Here is an 18,802-nt window from a genome sequence, read left to right as displayed (position 1 = left end):
GAGAGGATGTTTGTGATGAGACTAACAAACACCCTGTCACTTAGAACAGGCCTTGTACCACAGGTGTCACTTAGAGACATTGGAATGGGGGAGCAGGCTGCTGCCTCCTCAGGGGAGAGGAGTGAAACTCATCTCCTTTTCTACACTGGGTGGTTAAAAACTTAATTGAATTGAATTGCAAAAAGCTAAGAAACAATTTGTATTTCTATTTTCCTGTAATGGGCTGTGTGGCATTCCCTAAACTGCTGCTGTGCAGTGCTGTGTAGCAGAATAGTAATAAGTGTTCTAAACTTTGAAGAAAAAAGGAGCCATGTTCAAATGGACTTGGTAAGACATTGCTGGAGATAAACTGTTCTGGCTATTACTGTGCTGGGATTATTTAAGAGAATATACTTAACTCCATTTTGAATCTCTAATAGAAGACATGTTCTGAATTTATTCCCCTTTGAAGCTTTCTCATAACCTTTTAATCCCAGAACGCTTATTGCTGTCATTTATAAACATTGATCAAGAATGTCCACGTGAAATCACCCTTTTTTCTCATAACTGGTTGTAGACATTCGAGAAGTGGAGGTCAGATGATATGAAATGCTGTCTCACACAGTAGGAAGGGGGCGATATACACGGGAGTGGAGGTCAGATAATATGAAATGTTGTCTCACACAGTAGGAAGGGGGTGATATACATGGAAGTGGAGGTCAGATGATATGAAATGCTGTCTCACACAGTAGGAAGGGCGACGTACACGGAAGTGGAGGTCTGATGATACGAAATGCTGCCTCACACAGTAGGAAGGGGAGATACACAGGGAGGTGGAGGTCAGATGATACGAAATGCTGCCTCACACTGTAGGAAGGGGAGATATACATGGAAGTGGAGGTCAGATGATACGAAATGCTGCCTCACACAGTAGGAAGGGGCGATATACATGGAAGTGGAGGTCAGATGATACAAAATACTGTCTCACACAGTAGGAAGGGGGCAATATACACGTACAAATTAGTCGATTCTTGTGATTCATGGTACAGATCCTTAATGCTCATTTGTAATTTTGCCTACTCATGAATGTTTTTTGGACAGGAGCAGTAGCTCACACCTAATCCCAGTAGTGTGCCAGGTCGAGGCAGGAGGATTGCTGAAGACCGGGAGTTCAGGACAAGCCTGGGCAACAAAGAAAGATTCCCGTCTCTCCAAAAAGTTAAAATTAAAAAATCAGCCAAGCTGGGCGCCCATATCTCAGTGGTTAGGGCACCGGCCATAAGCTTCAGGGCTAGTCGGTATGAACCCGACTGGGGCCTGCTAAACAAAAAAAAAAAAAAAAGGAAAAGAAAAATAGCGAGGCGTTGTGGCAGGCGCCTGTAGTCCCAGAGCCTGAGGCCAGAGAATCGCTTGAGCCCATGAGTTTGAGGTTGCTGTGAGCTATGACACAACAGCACTCTACTGAGGGTGACAAAGTAAGACTTTGTCTCCAAAAAAAAAAAACTAAAAACTGAAACAAAAACAAAATCAGCCTGACACGGTGGCACATGCCTGTAGTCTTAGCTATTTGGGGATTGAGGCAGGAGGATCCCTTGAGCCCAGGAATTTGAAGTTACGGTGACCTACAGTTGTACCACTGCATTCCAGCATGGGTGACAGAGCAAGATCCTGTTTCAAAAACAAATGCAAAACAAATGTGTTCCTGGTGTTTTCCTGGTCACTCAGGGACATATAAAGAGTGGTGAAAAATTTGATTCACCCTGTTTGCACATTCCCAGGTTCAATAAGGCAACACCTTGACTTTCTCCTACAGCTGTCACTCTGGAAACAGATGTCCTTTTTAGTGTCTGTATAGTGTCACTTTTTAAATTCTGGTTCTTTTTGCTGATAATTTCACTGTTTAAAATGGCTTCCAAGGATAGCACTAAAATCTGGTATCTCTAAGCAGAAGAAAGCTGTGATGGACCATAAGGAGAAAATGTATGTGTTAGATAAGCTTCATTCAGGCATGAGTTATAATGCTTATTTAACGTGAAAACATACTAGACTCCAAGTTTTTGCCAGTATGCACAAGCCTGCAAATGACCACAGAAGCACCTGAGTAATGATTTAGGGGTTACAAATAAAGTTTTGTAAGCAGACACATTCACAGCTAGGGACTCCAAGGATAATGAGAATCAGCTGTACATAAAATCAATAGCACCTTGGGGAAATCACTGTACATCCAAAGAAGTCTGCACAAAAAGTTCGACAGTGAGACCCCGACTCATGAAAAAAATGGAAAAACCCAGCCGGGCGCTGCGGTGAGCGCCTGTAATCCCAGCAGCTTCCGGAGGCTGAGGCAGCAGGGTGCCTGCAGCCCGAGTCTGAGGTTGTGGTTAGCTACCACGCCCACTGCACTCTGCTCAGTGGCATAGGGTGGGACCCTGTCTCAACAAAAAAAAAAAAAAAAAAAAAGAAGTTCAGGACAATGTTAATTGAGATAGTAAATAACCATTGTTAGATAAATATTGCAAATCGTAGAAACACAAACCATGGAATCCCCACAGCAGTGAAAAGAATAAATTAAATCTGCATTCAGAAACATGGATAAGCTCAGTAGTGTTTGCTGAAGAAAAAATTAAGAAGCAGACATGCATTTTAGAGCGCAAGTCGAAAAGCAAAGACTTTTGAAGAGTGAGATTGAAATGGGCAGATATTCCAGCTTACTGATGGACTAAGAAAAATTCTTTAAAAGTTTAAGAAACAAGAAATGTTTGAAAAAGAAGTGGGTGGATAAAGGGGACAAAAAAAATAACTGAAAATAAAAGACTACCTACTGTCCAGTGGAAACAATGCCATGTTCAGGAGCAGGACTGAGTCAGACTGTGCACCTGAGATCCTTGAAAAAAGAATTTAATGAAAAATAAAATCAAGCACACTTTTTTTTGTTTCAGTAGTAATGAGAACAAATGAAAAGTAGGAAAAAAATGTATAAAGTAACCAGAAATAAATTCAGCAAGAAACAAGTTGGGCCTATATGAAAACAAAGAAAAACAAAATCTCAAAGGTGAAGGTAAAAGAAAACTGAAATGTATAAAAAAACTTACCAAAAAAGCAGGTTCCTGAATGGAAACACTACATTTTCTTATGAATTGCTGCCTTCAGATGCTTTGTTACCTAGAAGGTGCCTTTGCTAACTGCACCCTCGGTAAGACCTGCCGTGAGTTAAATGTCCATGAGGATGAGCAGCTCGAGCCTTCTGGGGCCTGGTGGTTGCCCCCACCACTGTAATTCAGGGTCATCCATACTTTGTTTTTTACCTGTTCTTTATAAGGATTAAACCTGTATATCTGTCTGTTGACATTTTGGTGTGACCATTTAGCAATCTTTAAAAGATTTTATTTTAAATGATTAAACATTTTTAGTAAATTTAGGGGTTATACTAAACTTTTTTTCAGTTTTCCCATCAAGAAACCTGAGTGGAATTGTAATTTTGGGTAGGTGCAATCCATAGTTCTAGGAAACAAAAAGGACACACTTAAAAAATGCTCATGGATGTAGACTGTAGTCTGCTAATGAGGTCTTTCCAAAATCTGGCTGTGCTGGTCTGGACTATTTGCTGTTCCTCTCATCTGATGCAGACTGAAGCCCAGAAGACCATTGTTCTGCGTGCTCATCAGGACGCCCTGCTGGAGGAGGACAGGCGTTTCACCATCCAGCTGATGTCAGCGGATGAGGGAGAAGTATCTCCAGTAAAAGGTAAGAGAAATTAACATTTCTGGAATTTCAAAAGTAGATCATCACCAAAATGTAACCAGTGACTCGGTGGTTATAGAGGATAGGCAATGTAAGGATTTGTAATTCCTAAAATATTTGTTATAACATGTGTTGAAGGTAAAGAATTTTTATAATTAAATTATAATACCCAACATTGGTAAGGTTGGGGGTCAAAATTCCCCACTGCTTAGCTGTGTTTTTTTTTTTCAAACGAAGATGTTCATGGTAGTAATATTTATAAAATATAAAAGCAAAGATAGAAACTTCCTAAATTAACAGTAGGAGGCTGATGAAAGTGATAGAATACTATGTCACTATTCTAAATAATGTAGCAGCAAAACTCTCAATGACATTAAAAGTTAATATTGCCATAACAGGCTTCACAACATGTGCTCAGTGTAATTCCACTTTTGTCATTACAAGTCTTACCTGAGTTTACGTGTAAATAATTACATTATATTACATTACATGTAATGCTAATAGTGGTTTTCTTTCTTCTTTTTTTTTTTTTTTTAGAGACAGTCTTACTTTGTCGCCCATGGTAGAGTGCCGTGGTGTTACAGCTCACAGCAACCTCCAGCTCTTGGGCTTAGGTGATTCTCTTGCCTTAGCCTCCCAAGTAGCTATGACTACAGGCACCCACCACAATACCCGGCTGTGTTTTTTTGCAGTTTGGCCGGGGCCGGGTTTGAACCCACCACCCTGTATATGGGGCCGGCGACCTACTCACTGAGCCACAGGCACCGTCCTAATAGTGGTTTTTGATTACCTGTATTTTCTATATGTGTTGACAATGATCACATATTACTTTGGTAAATACACATTATTTTTAAGCTTCCTACATTAATGTGTTTGGTATTGCAGCCTACCTGTGCCTGTCTTTGTCTGAAAGTCATTATTTAGTTCTTTCCACATTTCAGAAACAAGCATCGTGATTCTCATTTGCTAAAGGTCCACGTGATGATTTGTTTCTTGGATTTATAGAGAAAAAAGTAAATATTCTGAAGAGTTTTTATGGTGCTGTACACAGTAATAACCATGCAAATGGTTCAGAAACTTGAGTATGAAAGCTTGGTTATTGTTACCTTTCTTTCTTTGCCATCAAGAACTCCCATCCAGTGAGGTCTGTGGCTAACAGCAGATTCCATGGCAAGGAAATTCCAAAAATTGTAGACAGTATCACTGTAGGCACTTAAGGTAGTTATTCTTTCTGCATTTTTATCTAGAATACTTTGCCAGCAAGTGTGACAAGGAATCGTATCATGGTACCAGATTCTTCCCTAAGTCTTGTGTCCCGCAGTTTCCTACATCACGTTACAATGACAGGGTTGATGTCACATAGGCTAACTAGACACAAGGAGAATAGTCGGTGGATCAGGGTAAATCATTTATCAATATAAAAAAAATCCTTACCCTTTCTGTCTAACTGTGATGTTTGCATATGACCAAGTCCTCTCGGTTCCATTAATCCCTTGCCAAAGAAAGTGAGAGCATAGCAATCCAGCTGTTTGTTTCGTGAAACCCTGTGCTTCTGGAAACAATTTTCTTAAAGTTATTTTTAAATCATTATGTGGATTGCCAAATACTTGATAACTTTTTAAATTTCCATTTTTAGAAATGTTTGACACAGTTTTATAAATACAGTGAATTGGTAGAATCAGAAAATTAAAAATAATAAGGTGACCCCAAGAATTCTTGCTTTTACCACATAGCCAATTGCAATGAGCTGCAAAATTGTTATCAGAGAAGCAAATTAATGCAAATGGAAGAGGGCCATTCGCTTTGCACAGGAGTGGCAGTGAAATTATTGAGCACTTTCTCCTGCCTCTTCCGTTAAAGTGTGATACTGGGCGAGTTCTTTGCTTCATGTCTTCAGCACCTCCCTATGGGTGGCCAGGCATATGCTTAGCACCTACACGTGTTTGCCACACAGTGGTGTACATCATTTCACGTAGGTAGCGCATCCATAATCATTCGAGGAGATACAGGAGCATCCGGAGAAGTTGGGATAGCTCCATCATCAAGGCACGTCCTCATTGGGGAACCCTCAGCAAATTATAATGGTACTGCTATCATCAGGTAAGGGCTTCATGATTTTTCTTTGCTTATGTGAGGGTTCTGGAGTTTTATTTAAATAATTCGTCTTAAATATATCATTCTCAGTACATACATAGTCTTCAAGCATTATCTTTTTATATATGGCAACTTCCTCATGGAGTGTAGACAAATTTGGGGGAGAAGGTGATAATCTCTGGCTATCTTGAAGTTAGATGGCGAGGAAGTTTCTGACTCTTAGGGGTTTTTGCGGCCTGTGTCGGGGAACACCTATAGACTGAAGATCAGAAGATCCACTCTTTCCCTTCTGTTTTGTCACCACACATGTGATAGCAGAGAGTTACGTCATCTCTGTAAGCTTGTGTGCCTTAGCTACAAAGTTGTTTCTTAGAAAACCGTCAAGGTCAAACATTTTGCTTCTAAGTGTTCTAAAATCAGGACCCACCACACAGACAGATTTCTTTCTCCCAGATTTTCTTCCTATTCCTGGGAAAGGGAATGAGAAGTAAAGATGATGCTTTGCTTTTTTATCCAAAAGTAAGAACTTTGTCCTTTTCCATTAGCACGTGCAGGTATGAAATGTTTTCTCTTCTTTAAGGAACTTCGTTAAGCTGTTTATATTTTGTACCTTATGTGTTAAGTGAAAAATCTATAAATACTGTTATTCCTTTAAACCTTATACTTTTGGTGATCAATGTTTGTCACTGTTCTTATCAAGATAGATTTACATTAGCTCTGGGCTTCTATCTTAGGATTATTAATATTATTTTTTTTGTTTTTTGCAGTTTTGGCCGGGGCTGAGCTTCAACCTACCACCCCTGGTATTTGGGGCCGGCACCTTACTCCTTGAGCCACAGGCGCCGCCCCTATCTTAGGATTTTAAAGCTTTCTTTACGTTTATAAATGGTAGATGAGGTTATTTAAAAGCACAATTTTCTTGAAATAAATGAAAAAATAAAGATACAGCAAATGTTTAGGAAAAGTACCTTCAGTAAAAATGTACTGAGTCTACATTTGTGTATTGTTATAGCCTTGTTCGTGGCCCAGGGATCTGGGGGGAGATCACAGTGTTCTGGGGGATATTCCCTCCTTCCACGGGAGAGTTTGCCGAGACCTCAGGGAAACTGACAATGCGAGATGGACAGTCTGCGGCCATTGTAGTGATACAGGTACTGGGCTCAGCTGGTTTCTTTTATGCCCTTTGAGCTGTGTGCATGTGTGTGGGGTGGGGTAGGGAGGAGGTTAATATTATGGTCTGCTGTTGTTTAGGTGACAGGTGTTTTTCTTTAAGTTTTACAGATTCTACCATTAATTGACCCTCTTTGTCTTTCTCTAGGCATTGAATGATGATATACCAGAGGAAAAGTGTTTCTACGCGTTTCAGCTGACTGCAGTCACCGAGGGAGGTGTTCTGAGGGAGTCCGGCAGAGCTGCCAACATCACCATGGTGGCCAGTGACTCTCCTTATGGCCGATTTGCCTTTTCACAGGAGCAAATTCGAGTGTCAGAAGAAGCACAGAGGGTATAGCATGAAATGCTTAAAAATTTTAGTATCATTTGTCTTTTAGGCTTTTTGTTTGTTTGTTTTTGAGACAGAATCTCACTCTTTTGCCCAGGCTGCAGTGCCTCATGGTGGCCTCATCATAGCTTATAGCAACCTCAAACTCTTGGGCTCACGTGATCCTCCTGCCTCCAGAGTAGCTGGAGAATGCAGGGTCCTGCCATGACGCCCAGCTAGTTTTTACATTTTTAGTAGAGGCAGGGTCTCGTTCTTGCTCAAGTTGGTCTTGAACTTCTCAGCTCAAGCTATCGATACCCGTCTTGACTTCCCAGAGTGCTAGGATTATAGGCGTGAGTCACTACTCGCGACCTATCATTTTTTTTTGTTTTTGGTAGGGATCTTCAAAATGTTCCTTTGTTTCTATTCCAGAGTTTCCCCCTACAAACTAATTAATTAACTTCTAACATCATTATTTTAACATATAATCTATACAATGTTTTAAAACTAATACATAATTTTAACATAATCCTGATATACAGAATCTTTAATTAGCGACAATACTGTCTGCTAGATGAGACATCCAAATCAAATAGAAAATGCTTTCCGCGTAGGTTAATGTCACGGTCGTTCGTTCCGGCGGCTACTCTGGCCTGGTGAGACTCTGGTATGAGACCCTGAGCCGAACGGCAGAAGCAGGCTTGGATTTTGTTTCTGCTGCTGGGGAGCTCCTCTTTGAAGCAGGGGAGATGGGGAAGAGTCTGCACGTGGAAATCCTTAATGATGACCATCCTGAAGGCCCTGAGGAATTTTCTGTAGCAATTACAAAGGTGGAACTCCAGGGAAGGTAAAGGGAAAAAGGAAATTAGAAAAAAAAAAAAAAAGAGAGAAAAAGTGAGAGAGAAAGCAAAGCTACATTGTATAGAGATTAATAATAAAGTTCTTTCCCTACTTTTTCTCAGATTTAAGGGAATTAAAACAGGGCATACAAGGGAAATTATGAAAAGGACTGGGGTTTTTTGTTGTTCGTTTGTTTGTTTTGCAGTTTTCTAAAATACAACTTTTCCTCCTGAAAGTTAAAAGCAGAAAGCATGTTTCTGGGCAGCCAGGAAACTGAACATGATGCGGGCTTCTAAGCAAGGAAATAGCCTGACAGTTCTCTAAGTCAAAGTTAGCTAATGTGTCTGAATTTGCTTTTCCTTATTTCCATACCCGTGGAAGGGCTGGAACAGAGGGTTCCTTTCCTTGGTACCTGTGAAAGCTGAAAGAGATGGGTACTTGCCCAGTAGCAGTTTTACATGGTGGGGGCGGGGAGGAGTAGTTGGTGGAGTTGAGTCAAAGACATTTGGCCATTAATGTGCAGGGAGTTTTCAGTGAAGATCAAGACTTCACCATAGTGAGTCCCTGTGGAACAGATGTGATAAGGCAGAAAACAATAGAGCACATCCAAATACCCACAGCCGACAGGCACCTCTGCGCAGACAGCAGATACGGGGGAACTTCAGCTAGAATAGGGTTTGCATTTATAGAAGTGTTAAAGATTTAACTTTAACAATTTTTCTGGTGAAAAAATGTTTTTGCATTTGTATTGTAAATATCATACCTTAAAAGCTTTTTAAACTAAATACTTCACTCGTTGCTGGACCAGTGAATCCCAATTCTCTGTTGAATTCAAGCCAATCAACAGAGAAGCGGTTGAGAGAATAACAGTTTCACGTCTGTTTACAGAAGACTCAGCAATTCCAGAGAACAGCGGGGACAGCTCCTCACAGAGCCGTTGTTCTCCTGTTTCCTTTGTTACCTTGATATTCTCACAGTAAGAGCAAGCTGCAGCATTGTCACTGATCATCTTCGTATACACTGAGCATGTTCACAAAGTTACAGAATATTCCCCTTCGTAAGGGTTGGAATGTTATTACTCATACAGTATTCCTACTCTACATAAATTTATAGGTCGTCAGTGCTTTCCTAAGTGCACTGCTAAGGGTATAACTCAGCACACTCATACACAGGGTCCTTGACTGACACCGCGGTCCTTGGAGCATCCTGTTCCCTAACATTATCTGTAACAGAAGGCCTAGACGTGAATAAACAGTTCTAGGTGGCTCACCCAGGCCATCTGGACCTGCCTGTAATGGCTATTTTGGGTAACAGTGGCCGCCAGCACCGTGACTTAGGTAGCATGCATATCATACTGAGAAAAAAATATTGTGGGGCTCATATATACGCCAAACTTCAAGTTTCTCATAAATACGCCTGTGTCTGGCAATAAGGATGAATTTGTGCTCAGTAAATACGTTAAAATTTGGGCTGGTCACTGACTATTTTAATTAAATAAGTGCAATTTGATAAAAGTAGCTCATGAAACGTGAGATCATATGTGTGTTTTTGACTAACTAGGGCCTGGAGATTGTCGGAAAAGACATTTTTACTTCCAGACATATATCTAGGCTTCTTTTGATTTGAAAACAATAGTAGTATAATTCAGTATGTTTCTCCTTTATCCTAGTTGTTAGAAAAGTGCTTTGGTGTTCAGTTACGGTGACTAGCTGATCTACAGCCCACCTCAGACGACTGATAACAGTTGCCTTCATTATTTACTGTATCAATCCTAAACATTCTAATTTTGTCTTATATATAATTAACTAGTGCGCTACCCTTCAACACTAGGTAGGGTATGAATACCAGGTAAATATAATTTGGGAACTGAAGGAAGGGTGAAAATGTTTTCGTACCCTTTTTCAGCTTCAGGAATGATAGTCATGGAAAGCCCTGGAAGTCAAAAGTTTTGTTTGATGGGAACGATATCTATATATATTTTTTTTTTTTTTTTTTTTTAGAGACAGAGTCTCACTTTGTCGCCCTCAGTAGAGTGCTCTGACGTCACAGCTCACAGCAACCTCTAGCTCCTGGGCTTAGGCGATTCTCTTGCCTTAGTGCCTCCCGAGTAGCTGGGACTACAGGCACCTGCCACAACGCCCAGCTATTTTTTTTGTTGCAGTTTGGCTGGGGCCAGGTTTGAACCCACCACCCTCGGTATATGGGGCTGGCACCTTACCCACTGAGCTACAGGTGCTGCCCGATGGGAATGATATTAATCTATAAAAACTGCTTTTGCAGGAATATGTCATTACATATGTAAACTACCATCTATATTAAAGAATAGAGGCATTGATTATAATTGGTTTCCATAGAAATGATTCTCTTGAATCTTAATTTAGCTTGAAATTTTAGGGGTGACAGTCACTGTTTCTTTAAAGTAACCCTCTTAACCTAACGCTGCAAATCTCTAGCCCTGCTGATTTACCATCTCCAAGTACATTGAACCCATCACTAAGCTATTTCTTCAGCATGATCTCCAAAGCACATTTTATAGTAGCTTCTTCCCAATTTCCTATCCCATTGTCCAAGTTTAGTAACTTTTTATTATTTTTGGATTTATGCGGGGACTGATAATTAAGAGTGGCACAGTAATCTGTTTCAAAACATCATTTCAGAAAATAGTGTCTTAGTGTTGAGAATCTTCAAAAGTATTAAATACTTACTAGAATGAAGTTACAGGAGCTAAAAGAACCTTTCGATTCATGCTAAGCAATTGTGTATTTCTTCATCCTGTTTTATTATTTTATTTTAACTTTTTATTTTGTATGACTTTGCCAGAGGGTATGATTTTACCATCCGAGAAAATGGACTTCAAATAGATCAACCTCCTGAAATAGGAAACATCTCTGTTGTTCGAATCATAATAATGAAAAGTGATAACGCAGAGGGCATCATTGAATTTGACCCAAAGTATACTGCTCTTGAAGGTATGTTCAGTTACTTCCTTCTAAGTTAGTTTACCAGAATTACAGAGTACTGAAGCATGGTGTCCAGTTTGAATTCCCATATGTAAATTTTCCTGGTTTGCTTTGTGTGTTCGTGTGTTTCCACACCTATACACCTTTATATTTATTTATTTGCTTATCTTGGAAATAGATTTTTGGTTATCTTTGGGTAGCCTTGAACCTTGCTGTGATTGGCAAAACTAAATGATTAGGAACAAAGCAATCTGGAAAAATTACGTTTGAACTTAAGATTATTAAAATGTTTCTGTTCCAAACATTTTAATGAAAATCTTTCTAATTTATGCATACTTAATTTCACATTAGAAATCAGTGAACATTCACTTTCTGATGAATAATCATCTTTGGAGTGAATATTTTACTGGACTGCAGATACAGGTTGTATCTAGATCTTTGATCTTGCTTTCTTAAAACAATTCCTAGTAGGAACTTAGCCAGTTTTGCCAATTCTTTCCTCTGGTAGAAGCTAAATACAGGATAGTGTGTATTTAAAATAAATACAGAATAAGGTTTTATTCCTTCCTGGGTAGGAAGAGATAGCTGCCTTTCTAGGAAATGATTTTATTCAAAGGCAGACTATGAATATAACTTTAAAAATAAACGTGTTGTCTTGTTGCTACAATTAGCTTATTGGCTTCATTACCTGTATCAATATGCTTTGGTTATCTAGCCATTTTAACATTTATCAAAAATTGCTTTAGGAGTTGGTGTGTAATGACTCTATCAGGAAGACGTCACTCACTATAGTGTGAGCTTTAGTCTACAGCTGGTAAAAGTCATATTGCATTTTGGCATCGAGAAATAAATGAGACTTTGAATTTTTTCTGTTTACTGTTCTCTGATTTGCTATCTGTGGGGAATTTTTGGCCAATACATTTTTACTGTTAATAAGTTCAGCATTATTTATAGCTATGCCTGATGTGAGTCCTACTAAATGATATTTTCATATGCAGAGGTTATCAGAGCTTAAGAATAAAGTTATTTTTGAAAATAATTTTTAAGTTAAAATGAAACATTAAGGGTCCATTTTCAGATTCACAAGAAGATTCCACAGGAATTGAAAATATAATTGCATTGTATTTATATCTTGACTTTTAAAACATTCATATGATACAAATAACCTAAGTCTCCTTTACTTACAATACTGTATTTATATTTCAACTAAATGTATAGAAGCGATCCAGAATAGTTTCCTTTTAGCACAAATATTGCAAGTGGTTTTGTTCTTGTATGTTTTGTGTCTAACGTCTTAGAAGGCAAACCCAAGGGGCGTTTGTTGTGTGCAGCACATAGGAAGAATGCCTGTGTTAATAACTAGTTTATTTAAATTCTAACTTTTACTGCTCACTGTAACTTTCAGCATCTGATAAATTCTATTCTTCCTTTAAAGAAGTCATGAATTTTTACTAACCACTTTTTAAAATCATAAATGAGTCCTAGTGAATTTTGTCATTGAATGCTTACGTTGTACCAGTTCTATTTAATTGCCAGATTTAATTTGGCCAAATCTTATAAAAAGTAGTTGGTTTATCTGTTGACCAGTTAATTCTGAATTCCCATTACAGTGGAGGAAGATGTTGGGATGATCATGCTTCCAGTGGTGAGGCTACGTGGAACTCATGGCCAGGTGACAGCTGATTTCATCTCGCAGAGCTCCTCTGCCCTTCCCGGAGGCGTCGATTACATCCTACACGGCAGCTCGGTCACCTTTCAGCATGGCCAGAACTTAAGTTTTATAAATATCTCCATCATTGATGACAATGAAAGGTTAGTAATATGGGAAATAACATGGGAATACATAAATCATGACTGTTGTGTTCTAACCTTGCGTGTGTTTTGAATTGATAATAGAGCTTTAGGTCATGCAGGTGTCCACTGAGAAAACAGGTGAGGGGGGTGGGTAATGAGGAGAGGGGGCTGGGAGACCCCTGTGTTTGCCTGTGTTACTTCATTGTAAATAGAGGCAAGAATAGTTTCTGTTTCTCTAGACTTAGAAAGTCTAATCAGAATGTGGGAACATCCTTCAGTTTGCTCCCTGAATACATTATGCATAATTAAATTCCCTTAAAGAGGGCAGGAAAGTCTAATAACTGCCCTTGGTTATATAATATTGGTGTTGATCATTCACGCCTTTAGCTGAGCAGCCTCTTCTTGCCACTTGGTGTGTGACTACGGTGCCTGAATATGTATGACCAATTTGGAAAATGACTAGTTATTTGGATTTTACAAGTACTCTAATATGTGTAGTCTCACAGAATGGCTCCTTCTTGCTCTGCAGTGAATTTGAGGAGCCCATTGAGATTCTGCTCACCGGAGCTACTGGCGGAGCGGTCCTTGGGCACCACCTAGTGAGCAGAATCACAATCGCCAAGAACGACTCTCCCTTTGGCGTTGTAAGATTTCTCAATCAAAGCAAAATTTCTGTTCCTAACCCCAATTCCACAATGATTTTATCCTTGGTGCTGGAGCGGGCCGGAGGACTCATGGGAGAGATTCAGGTACAGTTCTTTTCTTTTCTTTTCTTTTTTTCAGGTACAGTTATTTTCCCCACAATTTTAAAAGTAATTTTTGATAGACTAAGTATGCTGTTGGATTTTCTTAGTCCCCAATATGTTTATTTATTTACAATCAATAAATATTTATTAATTACCTTGTAAGTGGAAAGCAACTTCTGAGTCCAGTGAGGTACATAAAAATGTACAAGGCATGTACATGTCTTCAGAAAACTCTTGAGGGCTTGTTAGAAATTATGTCAATGATTCTGATAAAATTTATCAATCTGAAAGTATTTGTTGAGTGCTTTCTGTTAATATGTGCCAGGCCCTTCTCTAGGCCTGGGAGCATGCTGGGGTATCAGATGGACCTTATCTCTTGTCTCATAGAGTTTTCATTTCAGTATGCAGAGTTGAACAATAAACAGTTTAGTAAATACAAAGAAGATTACCTGATAACAGTAAGGGCTCTGCTTATAAAATTGTGAGTGGTCTGGTGGGTGTTGAGGGTGTGATATTTAAGCTGAAAGGTGAAGTTTGAGAAAGTGGTCAGAGGGGTGAGCACTGAAGAGTGTTTCAGGCATGGAGAGGCCCATGCGGTCAGGGCTTCAGTGGGGTTTGACCACACAGAACCTCCTACTCCAGTTTAAAGTCATTCTCAGTGCAAATAGGACGCTATTAGAGAGTCGTAAGATGGGGAGTAGAGTCACAAGATTGTCATTTGAAGCAGCTCGTTTGTGTCTGCTTTGAGGAAAATGGATCGTGGAGAATCCATTGCCAGTAGCACTGCAGCAGAGAGGGCAGCTGGGAGGCTGTGTCCCCTGCTGTAGAGGGGTTGCTGACTGAGACTCAGGCACAGTGCTGGACATAGAGATGGCAGGGAGTGGGCTGACACGGAGTGGTTTTGGAGGAAAAAATAATCAGGCTAAGTGGAGGCTGAGGAACAGAGGAATCAAGGGTAACTCCTAGAATTTTAGTTTGAGCAGCTGGATAAATGGTAGTGCTGTTTTGCAGAATTGCAGAAGCTTGGGGAGGATCAAGCAGTCTGTTTTGGTCACATGCATTTGCAGTGCTACCGGATGTCCCAGGGGAGGGGTCAAGTAGGCAGGGGAGTGTCAGAGTACGTACTGTGGGTGGTCAGGGCTGCAGACACAGCTGTGGAAGGTGTTGTCACATGGGGAAGCCTCTGAAACTGTGGACCCACAGAGGATGGATAGAGATGTGAGGTTGCAGCATTTAGAGACCGACGGAGGGAGAGCCAGTGAAGAAGACTGAGAAGTAAAGGAGGAGGAAAACTGGGGACAGCGGGTATCACGTGGGTGTCATGTAAGCCCAGAAAGACAGGATGGTGTTTTAAGAGGGGTGTCATCAGGGTCCCAGGCAGGGGAAAGATCAAGAAAGAAGCTGAAACAAGTGCTCAGTGTTTTTTCTTCATAGATGATAGAAGAGGGATTCAATGTCAAGTGATAGTAATTAAAACTTCCTTTAGTATAATACATGCAGTAGAACCTCTGTGAGTTGACCACCCAAGGGACTGTAACAAACTGACCAGCACACAGAGGAGGCCAACACAGGGACCTGGGCCTTAGGATGCACGGTGCGTGTCTGGTCAACTTGAGGGGGTGGTCAGTGTAAGGTGCATAACAGGGGAGGTCCTACTATATTAACATTTCTTTATTATAACAACTTAGGAAGATTTCTGTTCATTTTATACTAGCATTTAAGTATGTTTAGGAGAGGCTGCAACACCAGCAGACTTTTCACGTGGTTTTATTGTCTTATATATAAGGTTTGATTGGCAGAACCTGTGTACCCAGTAGTAGGACGGTATATATTTTTAAATGTCCATATTTCCCTCTATATATTTTTTTTTTTTTTTTGTAGAGACAGAGTCTCACTTTATGGCCCTCGGTAGAGTGCCGTGGCCTCACACAGCTCACAGCAACCTCCAACTCCTGGGCTTAAGCGATTCTCTTGCCTCAGCCTCCCGAGTAGCTGGGACCACAGGCGCCTGCCACAACGCCCGGCTATTTTTTGGTTGCAGTTTGGCCGGGGCCGGGTTTGAACCCGCCACCCTCGGTATATGGGGCCGGCGCCTTACCGACTGAGCCACAGGCACCGCCCTTCCCTCCATATTTTTAATACCTATTTTTACAGCTTGTTTGTCCTGTGGTAATGATAAATGACTAGATATTCATATTTAGTGAAATATGAATCAATTTAGATTTCATATTTCAAAATATGAAAAATATTCATATTTTTTTCTCATTAGACAGTTTTATCTTTGGAAACTGATATTCTATGGGCATGTACTTTAGGTTTGCAAATATTGTTTATAACTCCCCAAAAGAGTTTATGAAACAAGGATTTGCTGGAGAATAGTTGCCTTACGTACGTACATGTTTTCTTAGTACTACATACACTGCAATGATTCTTTGCTTAAAACTGATCATCTCTATTAAAAAATCAAAAACAAAACCACCCTGCAGGTGAACTGGGAGATAGTAGGACCCAATTCTCAGGAAGCCCTACCGCCACAGAACCGAGACATCGCAGACCCTGTGAGCGGGTTCTTCCATTTCGGAGCAGGAGAAAGTGGACAAAGAACTATAATTCTGACCATCTACCCCCATGAAGACATCGAAGTTGAAGAGACTTTCATTGTTAAACTTAAACTTGTGAAAGGGGAAGCTACATTAGACTCCAGGGCCAAAGATGTTACATTAACAGTAAGTCTGAATGAATGTTTCTCACAAAGTTTTAGATTTAATAGATTTATCAGAAAGTACATTTACACTTGCTGAAATGCTGTATGCTCACGAACATTACAAAACCAAATGAAGTCATAATAATTCTGATGGATCAACTTTTCTGGTTTCTATGTCAGTTCACTACACGGCCGGATTGTTGGTAATACTTTTCAAAAACATTGTAATATGGTAACAAATACTTATTTTACAATCTTTGAGAAGACTTGGTATTTTAGGAATATTTGGTGGGTTTAGAGAGGAGGTATTTGTTATATCATCCTAAACCACTGGATATCTGTGTCATCAAAACATAAAAATTATTAACTAGTTGTGAGTCAGATTATTCGAAGGAAAATTATTATTTGTTCAAATAGCACAGTGGTGTGGGTGGATCAGACCTGAGTTCAGTGTATTTAATATCAACTACCCAGTCTACCAGGGCCAGAGAGGGCTGAGGGTCAAGGCTACTGGAAAATACTCATGTTTGGAGTCTTTAGCAGTCAGAGCTTTCTGGAAAAACAGAATCAGTAGGAGAGGGAGATAAAGAGCTACCAGGCAGACAGAATTTAAGGAATCAAATCAACTCACATGATTATGGGGTCTGGCAAGTCCAAATCCATGGAATAGGCTGTCAGGCAAGAGACTCGGGAGAGAGTTGAAGTTGTGGTCTTGAGTTTGAATTTTGTAGGACTGCCAAATAGAATGGAAACTCAAGCAGGATTTCTAAGTTACTGTCTTGAGGTAAAATTCCTTTTTCTCCAGGCCTTCAGCTGTTTAGATGAGGTCCACCTGCATTCTCAGGGCTAATCTCTGTTACATAGAGTCAACTGATTGTAAACATTAACCATGTCTACCAGACATCACAGTAACACCTAGACTACTGTTTGACCAAACAACTGGGCACCATGTCCTTGCCAATTTGCATAAAATTAACACCACGTGGCTATTTTGCTTCTCCATATTAATAGAAGGAAATTAGCAAAAATTAACTGGTTAAATGTAGCAAATGTGAGATGAATAAGGCAAAACTCAGGCATCCGTGTACTATCCTTTTGTATTCTACAGACTGTAGTTGACTTAATATTTATTCTCATTATATTTGGGGAATGAGGACCTACTTCTTCTAGATAATAGTCAATGTAGTGAAGATGTTTTTCAAAAATGGGGTAGCTGGGTAGATGACATTGAGGTGTCATTTCCATGTTTCTTTCATTTCCTTACTTTATATGTGTATCAATTTGTTGGATACTGTAATCTCTTCCATGGTTGTTCTATATATTATTTACTCTGCTCCCTGTTTATACTTTTTAGATACAAAAGTTTGGTGATCCAAATGGAGTTGTTCAGTTTGCTCCCGAGTCTCTCGCTAGGAAGACGTATTCAGAGCCACCCGCTCTGGAGGGGCCCCTCCTCATCACATTCTTTGTCAACAGAGTCAAGGGCACCTTTGGAGAAATTAAGGTATTATATTTCATTTGGTTTTTCTCCGTAGAGTACCAATTTGCCAAAATGTGGTTAAGAGGGACAGAGAAATTGTTGAAGTTTTGATAAACTGAAGTTGTGTGAGTTTTCAGAGAAACTGGAGGGCTTCATTTAAGCACCTTAATGCTCTTCAGCTGGCATTGGCCTCTGGCTGTCTCCCTGAATTAAATTTGGTAATGATTACTCTAGCACAGTGGTTCTCAACCTTCCTAATGCTGCGAACCTTTAATACAGTTCCTCATGTCCTGGTGACCCCTAACCATAAAATTATTTTCGTTGCAACTTCATAACTGTAATTTTGCTACTGTTACGAATCGTAATGTAAATATCTGATATGCAGGATGGTCTTAGGCAACCCCTGTGAAAGGGTTGTTCGACCCCCAAAGGCATCGCCTCCCACAGATTGAGAAACACTGTGCAAGACAGTCCTCACACTTCTTCATGAAGGACTGAAATATTTTACATTGTGTTGTTTGCCTTAGCATGAAGTCTTCCAACTTAAGCCTTTTAATAATTTTTATGAGCCAGGTGCAGTGGCTCATCCCTATAATCCCAGCACTCTGGTAGGGTGAGGCGAGAGGATCCTTCAGCTCAGGAGTTCCAGAACAGCCTGAATGAGAGCGAGACCCCGTCTCTACTAAAGATAGAAAAACTTGCCAGGTGTTGTGGTGGGCGCCTGTAGTCCCAGCTGCTTGGGAGACTGATGTAGGAGCATTGCTTGAGACTGAGATTTTCAGGCTACTGTGAGCTGTGACGCATAATAAAATAATAAAATAAATAATAAAAAATAAAAATAATAACAAAAGGTAAAAATGATAATTTTTGTGAATTCTTAACAATATTCTACAGGGCTTTTCTTTCTTTTTTTTTAAATTAATTAACTAATTAATTTATTTTTATTGTTGGGGATTCATTGAGGGTACAATAAACTGGGTTACAATG

General features: G+C 39.9%; 1 protein-coding gene across 1 annotated transcript in view; it reads left to right on the top strand.

Annotated features, from left to right (window-relative positions):
* Positions 1–18,802, top strand: part of ADGRV1 (adhesion G protein-coupled receptor V1) — a 669,001-nt gene that overhangs the window by 249,310 nt on the left and 400,889 nt on the right. The window contains exons 60-69 of the mRNA XM_053586729.1: positions 3,603–3,720; positions 5,694–5,817; positions 6,824–6,962; positions 7,130–7,315; positions 7,906–8,138; positions 10,952–11,100; positions 12,702–12,903; positions 13,415–13,634; positions 16,118–16,357; positions 17,690–17,839. Of these exons, the coding sequence (XP_053442704.1) occupies positions 3,603–3,720; positions 5,694–5,817; positions 6,824–6,962; positions 7,130–7,315; positions 7,906–8,138; positions 10,952–11,100; positions 12,702–12,903; positions 13,415–13,634; positions 16,118–16,357; positions 17,690–17,839 (1,761 nt within the window). The remainder of the gene's footprint in view (positions 1–3,602; positions 3,721–5,693; positions 5,818–6,823; positions 6,963–7,129; positions 7,316–7,905; positions 8,139–10,951; positions 11,101–12,701; positions 12,904–13,414; positions 13,635–16,117; positions 16,358–17,689; positions 17,840–18,802) is intronic.

The sequence above is a fragment of the Nycticebus coucang genome, chromosome 1 (genome assembly GCF_027406575.1).
Source record: "Nycticebus coucang isolate mNycCou1 chromosome 1, mNycCou1.pri, whole genome shotgun sequence".
Lineage (NCBI taxonomy): Eukaryota > Metazoa > Chordata > Mammalia > Primates > Lorisidae > Nycticebus > Nycticebus coucang.
The sequence above is the reverse complement of the archived record's forward strand: the minus strand, read 5'-3'. Positions and strand labels throughout refer to the sequence as shown.